Here is a 12549-nt window from a genome sequence, read left to right as displayed (position 1 = left end):
GCAAGGGGGAGACTATCTGGTTATCCACACAAATGAGGTCAGATCTTGCTTTCTCTGTTGGTTCTCTATAAATAAGAGGGCTTGCAATCCTGCCAACTTGGAGTACCCGAGCCTGAGAAAGCTACTTCCACTTGGGCCAAGTAGTAGAGGGTCCTGATCTTAAGGGCCATGGCACAATTATTGTTCTGTTCTGTTCTTGGAGAAGGTAGGAGTTTCTTGGGGATGGCAACCACACTTCTGTGGGGTCTTCCATAAGGAATGCTGCCCCACAGAATGTGGGAATTTTCAACATTGGGAATTTCCCATTGTCATATGTTACAAAGGTGGTCAACATGTAGACATTGTTCAAAATGTAAGGAGTTGCTACTGAGGCTGAAGGTATGGGTTATAGTTCCACTTGCTGAAATTGTTTCTCTTCTGAATCTCCTTGGCATGCATATATATATATATATATATATATATATATATATGCCATTATATACATACACAGAGAAAGAGAACATAGTAGTTGTTCAATAAATTAGAGCTTATGTCATTATTGTCCATGTTATCAGTCACCAGTAGATGTGGTTGTGTCAGAAGGACCCAAATCAGAGGTGAGCAACTTAGAGAAAAATTCAGTTTCCTTGGTGGCCTGGGAACTCATAGAGGAAACAATCAGAACAATCTTCCCATCAGAGACTTATCTATAGGTCCTATGAAATAGAGGCAGAGTGGGCTTTGTGGATGAAGGTTGATGAGAACAGAAACTATAAAAATAGAATTGACATCATTAACCCAATATTCCAGGAAGGTGAGAGCCCATCCCAGGGCTGTTGTAATGGTTATTCCTTCTGCCAGAGCACACGCTCCATTAGCTACAGGCTCGGTCCCTCACCTCCTTCAGGTCTTTGCTTAAAAGTCACTTTCTCAGTGAAGCCTTCCCTGCCTATCCTACTCAAAATTGGAAGTCTTTCTTTTTTACTTCTCATCTCTTGGTGCTGCCTATCCTATTCCAGTCTCTTTCATAGCCCTTATCACTAACTGATATGTTATGTCTTTTAATTTTATTCTCTTTCCACCACTAGAAAACAAATACTGTGAGGGCAGTGATTTTGTTTTGTTCACTGCTATAGTCTCAGGGCCTAGAATAGTATCTGGCACAGAGCTGATGCTCAGTACATATACGGAAAGAAGGAAGGAAGGGAGCAGGGGAGGGAGAAAGGGAAGACAGGATGGATAGATGCATGCATGGCTGCATGGATTGTCCTAGGGACTCATCCCCGCCCCCACTTAACCCTCTCCTGGAGTCTATGAGGTAGATTCTGTCATATACATCTTCTGACTAATAGAACTCAAAGAGTTGAAGTGACATCCCCAAGATCATTCAACCAGTTGGTGTTGGAGCCAGGAAATGACACTTTAGTTCTGTCTGATGATATTCTGTCCAATGTATTCCCTACTTCCTGTAAAATCAAGCAGGGTGGGCAATAGTTAGATCTAGTGTTTGGCTATTTACGTTCTACATTTGTATTTGAGGAAGAAGCTGGAATCCTGAGTGCAGTAAGATACTGCTGGCCATTTGGGAAACTCTGACATCCTCAAACAGACTATAAGCATCATCTGAGTTCCTGAGGTCATCACTCACAAGTGTGTGTCTGCTGATGAGCCTTCAAAATGAACTCACATGAAGATACAATGAAAGAGTTATTTCACAGACCTAGAGTGATGTGGAGCATTCTGTAAAAACTCCCCAATTCCCTGCAAGCCCTGGTTGTCCCAGCTACCTTTCTGGACTGATGGCACATTTTTACTTAGGATCCTGTAACAACTGGCAACTTTTGCTGGTCAAAAACAGTTGAGTATTGGGGCACCCGGGTGGCTCAGTCGGTTGAACGTACGATGATTCAGGTCATGATCTCGTGGTTTGTGAGTTCGAGCCTTGCGTCAGGCTCTGTGCTAACAGCTCAGAGCCTGGAGCCTGCTCTGGATTCTGTGTCTCCCTCTCTCTCTGCCCCTACCCCGCTCATTCTGTCTCTCTCTCTCTCTCAAAAATAAACATTAAAAAAATAAAAAAAAACAGTTGACTATTGACAATTGCATATCATTCAACCTATCATCTCACCCTCACAACCAACCATCAGTTAAAGACTATTATTATTCCTGGTTTGCACAGGAAGAAACCGTCATTTGGAAAAGTAAAGTAACCTGCTAATATCACGCACGAGTTAAGTGGTCCAGCCCAGCTCCCTGCTCAGGCCGTGCAGGGCTCCATTGCCAGTGTTTCCACCGTCATACTAAACCTGTCCCCCGGAACTCACTGGTGTGTCATTTATCTTCATGGAGTTCAGGCTTTCCTGGGGCACTCAGCCTGGGAAGGCGGCAGTGGTGGCCTAGGGAGATGGAAGTGGGGAGAGAGTTCTGCCTGGTTTCCTTTGTCCAGTGTCCCTTTTCGTGGGCAGATATCTTTGGCATTGGTGCCTACCCATCACAACTCAATGGCCCTGTCCTCAAGCATTTAGAGCACATGAAAGCTGAGGGGTGTCCGTGCCCCACGCAGGTGATCCTTACTCATTAACTCCTTCTCCTTGATCTCCAGGCCTGCATGACTTAGAGCACCCTGACGTATCCCTGGCAGATGAATGGTAAGAATTAAACCATCCTTCATCAGCATGGGTATTTGCTGCCATCTTTGATTTCAAATCCTCTATACTCCCTCCCTACCTCTCCTGGTTCAAAGGCAAAGGAAGGTGATGCCACAAATACTCACGCGTTCCTGTTTTGGCCCATGTCATGTTCTTAGGTCCTACTGCAACACTGACCTACACCCGGAGCACCGTCATCTATCTCAGCTAGAAGCCATCAAGCTCTACCTCAAAGGCAAAGAACCTCTGCTCCAATGTGAGTGTGCTGTGTGTGCATGTCACCAGAGTACACAATGAACCGAAAAACCGTACTTCCCCTCAGCTTTCAAGGGAAGCTTTGCTCCAGTAGAGATGATCAGTCAAATGTCTGCTTCCTAGAGGAGCAGGAGGAAGAATGTGGGCCACTGGAAACCATGCAGAAACCCCAGTCTCATTCTAGCCTTTTGCACTGGATTTGCCCCCCTACCAGACCATTTAAGTCAAGCACCTGAGTAAGATGGAAACTACCACTAGGAGGGGACTGTGAATATCTGTTCCCTTATTTTACATGAGAAACAAGGGCAGGAAACAGAACTGGTGGCATCTCAGGGCCTACTTGAGGTCTGCTTCCCTCCAGAGTGGAATCATCACCGACACATGTTGCCTCATGAGGTATATGTGCTGTTGCCCCTCCTCTTACCACGGGGCCTCTGAGGGAGCTCAGTGAGTCAGAAATGACCCGTGGCCAGTGCAGAGGGGGCAGGGAGAGAGCAGCAGACCTGATGCTCACCAAGTACAAGAGCAGCCCCTGGACTGGGGTCTAAGTTAGTTACAGCGACTAGTTTGGGCGAGGAGAGATTTGCCAGCAGTGAGCACAGCACCTGCCCCTACCCCCGACAGATAGCACTTGTTCATTGATGTGAACGGTTCTTTACCTATATTATTTCCTAGACTAACCACAGCAGCCCTGTGAGAGCTGGAAGGACGTTTATCTAGCTTCTAAAGTGCATCCTCATGGAATGGATTTACTTTTGGGGACATGCTCTAGTAGAGAAAAGATCAGATGGACATCATATAAGCCTACCTTGTTTCATTTTCTTTGACTTTCTGAAGGACATATTTAAAAAACAAAGGGATAGAGATATGTTTTAAAATTTACATCTACCATCCAGCTTAATCAAATCTTAATATTTTGCCCTATTTCCTTCAGGTGCTTTCTAAGGAATGAAACATTACAGATAATATTGAAGCTGCTGAGTCCCCTGTGTGGTCCCGTTTCTCTCCCAGAAAAAGCTACCCTCCTGTATTTGTCACTCCTAGGCAATTATACTATCATATTATCTATATTATTATTACATTATTATATTATACTATTACTGTATATAGTAACATATACAGATGTATATATGTGTGCATATATATGTATATATGTATATATAGGTATCCATGAATAGTATTGCCATTATTTTCATTATTCTGTATATTAAAATTTATATATGGTATATTATATTATCTACGATATAACATATGTATTGTTCTATAACTTGTGTTTCACTCGTTGCATTGTTGAGATTTACTTATGTTGATCATTTACCTGTGATGCATTTGTTTGAATTACTATATGGTATCCCAAGACGTAACTATATCTCACTGTGTCCATTGTCTTTTTGGTGATGAGTTATTTTTAGTTTTTGCTTTTAGAGCAAAGTGCCATTGTCTTGTTGGCCAGCATCAGGGTGAGGACTGGCCGGCTGTAGGTGACAGTTAGCCCCTCTGCAGAGTGATTGGAGGGCTCTGGGATGCCTCTGCTGCACTCATGATATCCCCCTGACTCCTTAGCCTCTTCCACAGAGCCCCAGCAAGATTCCCTCTTTGGATAGGGGCAGGTTTCCTGCTTTAAATCGGAAAAAACAAACAGTCCTACCAGATGGAAGGTGTCACAAAATAGAGGAGTCCCAGGAGTGTTTAGTTATCACATCCCTCTCTCTTCTTACAAACGACCGGGAGCAGGGCCCTGAAGAACCACAGGTAGAGGACAGAAGTGCGGATGGACCGGGCAAACTTTCTAAGACATGCCGGTCCATGGCATCAACTCCTAGATGGGAAGAGAAAGCAGAAAACCGAAGTGTGACACACCCGAGACTCTCTGTTTACTATCGTTTCATCCAGATGCTCTGGGGGGCCCTGTATTGCGGGCATATCAGTTGTCAGAACTGACCCATATTTTCAGCCGGTGGGAGGTTAATGCCTAATGCGACACATCACAGGAGAGAGTGGCCTGCAGACACTGCAAATGAGCGCGGCGAGACCTCTCGTGCCCCCGTTTGGGGCCCAGCCACAGCCATCTTCTCAAGTCTGTCCCTCCCAATAGGTGATAAAGAATTGATACAAGAAGTCCTTTTTGATGCTGTGGTGAGCGCTCCCATTGAAGCATATTGGACCAGTCTTGCCCTCAACAAATCTGAGTAAGTGGTTGCACGTGTCCCCCTTTCCTGGCCATTTCCCCACAAGCCGTCCGAAATATGGTTATGGTTTAAAGAACTAAAGTGTTTGGGGAGCTTGGTGTTAAAGTGCTTTAATTTTTCCCAAAGCTCCAAACCACAAGAGCTAGAGCAGATTAGCGGCTCGGGCTTGGGTGGCAAGCTCCCGGGTTTGACATATAATTTGAGTGTTAGCGTTACATGAAATTTGGTGTGCCGGGGTGGGGGCACTGGCGAGGGAGAGGGAGGCAGAAGGAGCACTTAGCGTCTTGCCCTGCATGGCCCCCTGTACTTCACAGTCTGGAAGGGACTTGGGATCTGGGCCAGGCCGGGTTATAAGTCGGACGGGGAAGTGAGAGCTCTGTTTCATGAGGGTGTCAGGATATAACCCTGTGGTTTTCTTTCTGTGGCAGAGGACGCAGGGAGAGGGGGCTGGGCAGTGGTAGCTGTTGTCAAAGTCTTCAGCAGCTTATCAATGTTATTATTATTTTACTAATTGAAGTGGGTTATTAAAGATTGAAAATAGAAAGAAAAAGCATTCCTTTTTCCTTATACCTTCATGTCAGACATTATTTAGTTCTCTCTCCTTTTTTGTTCTTCATTAGCTCCATTCATTCATTTACCTTGCCTTTTGTATATCCTCTTCTCTATCCTATCATTCATTCTGTTCTCATTGTCATTCCTTTATCATTTGTTCATCCATGCATCACCGATTGCATATCTGTTGTGTGCCAGGCGCTGGACTAGGTGTTGGTGAAATGGAGTAACTCAATCAAACACAGTCCTTGCCATCATGGTACCTGTGGTGTGTAGCATCCCAGATTATTAAGAATTTGATAACTGCTTTGAAAGAAGTGTAAGGACGTGCAGACTGTGACAAGACCTAGAGTGGAGATGAAAGACAGAAGGCCTTTCTGAGCAGAAACTAGTTCAAGGGTTAGGGAGCATTCTAAGGAAAATGGAACAACGTGTGCAAACGTCCTGAGGTACAATAGTATTTGACACATTTGAGGAATTTAAAGAAGGCCAATGGAACTGAAATATAGAAGGTAAGCTCGAAGATGTTGGCAGATGAGGGTACAGAGGGGCTAGATGGCTCAGGACCTTGGGAGTCAGGTGAAGGATTTTGGCTACTATACTACAAGTGTTGGAAAGCCACTGAACGATTTTAAGAACATTTTAAGATGTTAAGAAGGACATGATCGTATTTGCATTTTTAAAGAATATCCTCCTCCTGCTATGTGAAGAATAGTTTAATGGGATAAGAGCAATAAGAAAGGCTTCTACAGCATTCCAAGGGATTTGCCACTCAGACCAAGGCAGTGGCTGTGGCACAGAGAGGAAAGATCCACTTGTGGCATGCTTCAGAACCACCACCACCACTGCCGCCGAGGATTTGATGGTCCACTGAGTGAAGGGAGGGAGACTGAGCTCTCAAGGGTCATTCTCAGATTTACAACACGAATGCCTGTATAGATAGTGGTACCATTTCCTAGGACAGAAGACAATGAAAGAAGAATTGGTTTGGAACTGAACATGTCCATAGTGCTTTTCTAGATGTTTTAAGCTTAAGTCTCCCAAGTAGACAGTTTAATACAGGAGTCTGGAGCCCCAAAGAGAGATCACCGTTCTCATTATACTTGGAAGTGTCCTTAGACTGCTTACTAACATGGTTCCTATTCCCTGGGAGGTTGGGAAAGAGTCAAAACCTTTCCAGTGATTGCTTTCTCTGGTGGATGTGGAAATGTTTCTTTTAAGCTCTCATGAAACTCAAAATCCCGTGCAAAGATTGCTGGTTCACTCCTAACACATGCTAAAGATTTCCAAAATGGTAGCTTTGCTTTGTAGTCCACATCTGTAACTGATTGGGCAGCCTGGCTTTCCAATTTGGGTAGGCTGCAAGCAGAAACAAATGCATAGTGTTGGTTTTTATTCACCCCTTAAATACTTAAAGGTAGTACCAGCCACTTTGACTACCATCAAAGATCAAGTAACCAAATTATCTTATATTGAAGATGACATGGATAGTGCTTCGCATCAAATGGCTACTAGCATTTAGGGAAGGGAAGCAAACTCAAGAGACAGTATTCTCTTCATACTTTTATCACAGAAGTAAATTATGTATCTGTGGAGAAAGACCACTCACTTTTTGTGAAGAGGTAGGCATTGCGAAAATCCTCAGCACGCTCAAACGTATACAATATTTGCCTTGAAAGTTGAAAAAAAATTCCTTCAGTGGATTTTAAAATAAGTCTCCTTTGCCAAGGCCATTCTTAGGGGTCCTATGTGTGGTATCCTGCAGGGATCTGAAGAAGCCATTTCTTTACTCATCTCTTTGGGGATGGTGGTAAGAAGAAGGCCTGTGCTCTGGAAGAAGTTACAAGTCAGTGACTTCAAACAGCATAGAATTCAGGTCCTAGACATTTCCAGGCTGCAGGTCGCTGCAGACTTGACCCAGTGGCCCAGCTGGTACTTTCACTGATGGCAGATTCCACTAATGGTTTCAGGACCAAGAATGGACTTGGTAGATCAATGCAAAGTTCCCTGTGATGATTTTCTTCCTCTCCATAAAGCCGTTCCCATTCCGGTCTGCTCTTCTGACTTTACACTCAGAACCCTGAGATAAAGATGTACCTATTTAGTGTGGGGGTGCATTTGTTCATGGTGCTTTGGAGTTCTCAGAACTCAATGGAGTTCTTAGTTTTCCTTGTGAGAATTACCAAAAATGCTTTTGTAAGGGGTGAGTTTGCATTCCATGCTTGGTGCGGGTGTGCATACGTGTGTGTGTATTTCTATAATTTCTTTTAAAATTTCAGGTTTCAAAACTGCTTTTTCATAAAGCAGTCCATGAGTCTTAAAATGCAAAAGCCATTCTCTCCTTACTGTCTGGACGCAACCCCCTGTTGTCTGCTGCTGTGTTTCAGGAACTCTGACAAGGGCGTGGAGGTTGCCTTCCTCGGCACTCGTACGGGCCTCTCGAGGATCAACCTGTTTGTTGGGGCTGAGCAGCTCACCAATCAGTAAGTAGGAAGGCTCCCCTGCAGGGGCCCAGGGAGCTCCTGAAATGGGAAATTCAAGGGATGCTTAAGCTTCTCGGTTCTACCAGCAGTAGAAACAGAATTCAGGCCACCCCAGGCCTGCTGACATGGTTCCTTTCTGTTCTACCGCGGAGGCCCCGGCGTGTGTGCTCGCCTGCCTGTTGGCCTTTCCGCAACCCTTTCTTCTTCATGCTTGCTGGCTTTCGCCCACTGTCCTGGAGTCCTCTCCCGCGCTGGTGAGTCACTGCAGAATCTGGCGACCCAGGGGTTGCTGGGGGAGCGGCCAGAAGGAGGACTCCTGATGGATGGCTCCAGGGCATTCAGCTGCTCCGCAGCTCTGTGGAGGGATTCCTGCCTGTCCAAGAATCAGGGTTTCAAGTCTGTTGTTTATTTGTTTGTGTGCGCTTTAATAAACCTCGGTGCCTCTGCACTGTGCCTGAGGGCCTGCAGAGCCCCACACCCAGGAGTGGGCAGTCCAGTGGGACACGGGTTGGACAGTGTTTCCTTGTGTTGCCAAACAGACCCAGATGGACAATGGGGAGAGCGTCCAGTACCCAGATGTCCTTGAAATCACTGCGCAGCCTTTGTATCTTCAGAGAGCAACAGGGTCTTAACTCTTCAAACTAGTGTTGGACCAGAGCTAGTGTGGGCCTGGGAAGTCCTTTCTGGCCCGATTACTGTTTCTCAGTTTGTTTGTTTGCTTGCTTGTTTTTTTCTCTGAAGTAAGAGGCATTATTAGGCGAGGGACAAATGGAGTCCGAGATTCAGACAGTTTGCCAAGTGCGTGTGAGGAGGGTTCAGACGTTACTGTGGGCCCTCAGACACCCTGATGTATGGATACCTGGGGGTGAATGACAAGGCCACAGGCTGGCCACCAATCTGAAAGGGGGCGGCCCCACAGAGACCCGAGGAGGGGACACTCCTGTCCCAGCAAGCCCCGGTCAGCAGCGTTCTTGCCTCTTAGGTGAGGCCCTGACCCAACCATATGATCTTATAACACCAAGTCTGGTAAGTGGGAAATCAATAGATTTTTAGATGGTTCATGAACTGGCTTTTACGGCCCATTTGAGGACTCTTTCTCAGCATCTCAAATTTGTCATTTAGGAAGTTGACTACAGTTGTGACTTGATTGTTCCAAGCCCTCTTCAGCCCTTTAGCCCTGTTCAATTGTCTTTCCGGAGGGCAAGTTCCTAGAAGGACTAGAAATTACAAGATACACATCACCTTCTCCTTCTGGAACCTAGAGAGAGGCAGAAGGAGATGTAGGCACTGACTTTCTCCTGCTCAAGAGGAAGGCTGTTGTTTGTATTGAGATAAAACAGACAAACCAGAAGAGCAATCACAACAACAAGACAATGCACCTTGCTAGTCTGTCCTGTAGGTCATGCTCAGGATGGCTGGGATGAGCATCTGGCCCATCCCACTGGTTGCCTTTGCTCTGTGCCCCTGGAAAGTGGCAGTGATGATCTCCCTGGGTTCTTGTGAGGATCAAAAAAACTGTGGATGTAAAACCAGTTTAAGAAACTAAAAATATCTGCAAGTAAGGGTTAGCTCTGCTCCCTGTGACACTACTGTGACCCAGAGTGAGTAGACCCTGGCTATCTGGATGATTCTTCGGTTTTCAAGAAACTCATCCCATTGACTCATATAGAACTCAGAACCTTGAGTTCTATTTTTTTTAATGTTTTTAATTTATTTTTGAGAGAGAGAGCGTGTGGGGGATGGGCAGAGAGAGAAAGAGAGAGAGAGAGAGAGAGGGAGGGAGACAGAGGATCCAAAGCAGGCTCTGTGCTGACAGCAGAGAGTCTGATGAACCTGTGAGATCATGACCTAAGCCAAAGTCAGACACTTAACTGATAAAGCCACCTAGGCACTCCAAAAGTTCCATTGTCTTAGGGTCTTGTACCTGCCTACCCTGTCCAAGAAGATGGCATTTGTTAAGGTCCAACTGTCCAGATATACTCTTGGATAGGGCTAGAAAGCTTTTCGAATTTCTGTTTTTAAATAAGGCATACAGAGAAAAGTGCCAAGCTGTGGGGAGAGTGCTAGAGAATATAAAGTCCCTGCTGCAGAACTAACTGGTACTAGCATCAGCCTGCTACACTGAGGTGCCACCTCCTGTCACCACCATCTGCTTTGGAAGCACGTGGATTCTAGTCCGAGGACTCTGTCCCTGCCTCTACACCCGTCAGTGTCAGCAGTGAATCTTGTGCATTCCGTGTGGCCTCTTGGAACACCCGTAGCACACAAAGGCAGTCTAAGCGATGGCTGCTTCACAGCTTCCATGTGACCCACAGAGAACAAAAGAAGCTCCCGAGATTTAAAAATCCCATATACTTGATGGAGCCATTTTCAGTTTACATACTGTATACATAACTCTGATAGAATCGCGGTGAGTATAAGTTTATAGATGAGTAAATGGGGCTCAGAGATTCAGTGATTGACCCAAGTAATTCACCCAAGGTCATTCATCTGCGCCTAAAACCTAAACTGGTCTCACACAACACCACAACAGCCCCTAGTATCTACAGGTAGGCTTTCATCTTACCTAGAAAGATCTATCTTCCTGAAGAACATTTTCGGAGATTCTGTAGAACCAACTCTCTCCTTCTACTTCCTTCTGAATCACTACTTGGTAGTTATCAGGGACCTACAGGGTTTCCTGGCAACCAGACCCTCTCATGTGAACACCAAAGCCAATGGAGATCATGCCCTGCAGGCTCCTGCTCGCTGCCCTGGTGCCAGCGTGGTCTGGTCCTGGGCAGCAGCCACTGGGCACTCAGTAATGCCGTGTTCCAAGCCTGTCGCCTGCCTTCCTCAAATGTCTCCGTCAGTCTAAGTGAAAACCACCTCACACCTCCTAACCAAGCTATTAGCCTCACCTTCCAGGACTGGAAAGGGGCCCCCGGTACCATTAACTGCTGCATGAGAAGGGCACCTTCCTCCCCATAGTTATATGCATCCCACCACCAAATAGGACTGCCACAAGTGAAAATGCTTGGTTGTGCCATGGCCCAGTGTGGAATACAGCTATTCATCCCACCAAGGACTAGATAGCAGAGTCTCCTTCACACACCTATCGCAGTCAGGTTTATGAAAAATCTCGTGTCTGATGGGGAAAAAAAAAAAAAGCAAAAGGTCACATTTCAATGTTTGTGAGTCCTATTGATTTTAGGGTCAGGAAACATTACCACTGAATATATCGGTGCCAGGAGGAGCTTGTCTGTGACCTCAAGCCTGGAACTCCCTACGCCCAGCACTGAATAACTCAGAGGTCCATGCATCATCAGTTGGCCTTTTGAATGACAGCAGAGAGCCTTTACATAGGAACGTGGCCATACTGATGTGGCAATTTGAAAGAATTGAGAAATACTGTTTAGAAAAGTTTTAGCAAATTGCTTTTAATACTTGAGGAGCTCTTATCTGAATATGAGATTTGATTTATCATGTGATCATTAAGCACACGCTGAGTGCCTGATGAGTGCCAGGCCCTGGAAATGTCAAGAAAAATAATGTCTCTGCCCTTAGAGAGGAATTAGAACATACTCGTGTAAGTTAGAAGGAGGTGTATTTCTATGCTGAGAACTTCAAGGGTGGCCTCCAATGGCATGGGCTTCCTCTAGGAGGGAGCTTTGCATCTTAGAAAGAGATCAAGATATCAGTGCCTGGCCATACCCTAAAACTACAGAATGCTTTCCTGAGTTAGAAGACAATTCAAGTAGTTTCTAATAACCCAACTTGTTACAACTTAGCATATGAATTCAACCCTGCTATAACAATGGAGAATATTTGAGTATTTCTCTCCATGGTCTGTGTGATCCAACTTCACACTGCAAACTGATGGATAGAACATGGTGTCATTTCTGGTTCAATCAGTGGCCTTTTCCCTGCATACACATTGTCCCCTGATTGCTGTCCTTTCCATCCCTTGATTGCTCTCCCTTCCTGCAAGATCTCTGAAGACTGTGGACTAGCCAGGCAGTCATTTCCTCCCCCAAGTTATACTGTCTCAGCCAAGATGAGGCACTTGGGAGAGTAAACATGAGTCTTTGGAGATAAGTGAAGCAAACAAACATTCGCTGGAACTTGGGGATGTGTAAGTCTCTGTGAAGGGAGCCAAAATGGGAACCAAAGCTTCTTTCTTCAGAGACTTCAGGAGGTTTGGGATGGGGACATGACAGAGCAGATAAGACCAAGGAAGGAGAAGGCCATGTGAGAGACCAAGGCTGTGGGGCAGGAACTTGCTAATGTCTCTGTGGATTTGTGTGGTGGGTGGGATTTGAGGCACACTGTGAAGGGAATATGATTTTGAAAGGAAGAAACGGGGAAGAGAGTGCAGGTAGGCCTCAGGAGAGAGAGAAGCACTGTGGGCAGTGGGCCCAGGAGGCTGGGCAAGGTAAGGTATTTACAGACAGCTGGAGCAGTCCT

At 45.7% G+C, this 12549-nt stretch overlaps 1 protein-coding gene across 7 annotated transcripts in view; it reads left to right on the top strand.

Annotated features, from left to right (window-relative positions):
- CACNA2D3 (calcium voltage-gated channel auxiliary subunit alpha2delta 3) overlaps window positions 1-12549 on the top strand; it is a 1033852-nt gene that overhangs the window by 862670 nt on the left and 158633 nt on the right. For all 7 annotated transcript variants that reach the window (XM_053220354.1, XM_053220357.1, XM_053220355.1 and 4 more), the window contains 4 exons: window positions 2579-2624; window positions 2783-2880; window positions 4975-5068; window positions 8008-8103. In XM_053220354.1, the coding sequence (XP_053076329.1) occupies window positions 2579-2624; window positions 2783-2880; window positions 4975-5068; window positions 8008-8103 (334 nt within the window). The remainder of the gene's footprint in view (window positions 1-2578; window positions 2625-2782; window positions 2881-4974; window positions 5069-8007; window positions 8104-12549) is intronic.

Source organism: Acinonyx jubatus, chromosome A2 (genome assembly GCF_027475565.1).
Source record: "Acinonyx jubatus isolate Ajub_Pintada_27869175 chromosome A2, VMU_Ajub_asm_v1.0, whole genome shotgun sequence".
NCBI classification, from domain to species: Eukaryota; Metazoa; Chordata; class Mammalia; order Carnivora; family Felidae; genus Acinonyx; species Acinonyx jubatus.
This window is presented reverse-complemented; position numbering and strand designations above follow the sequence as displayed.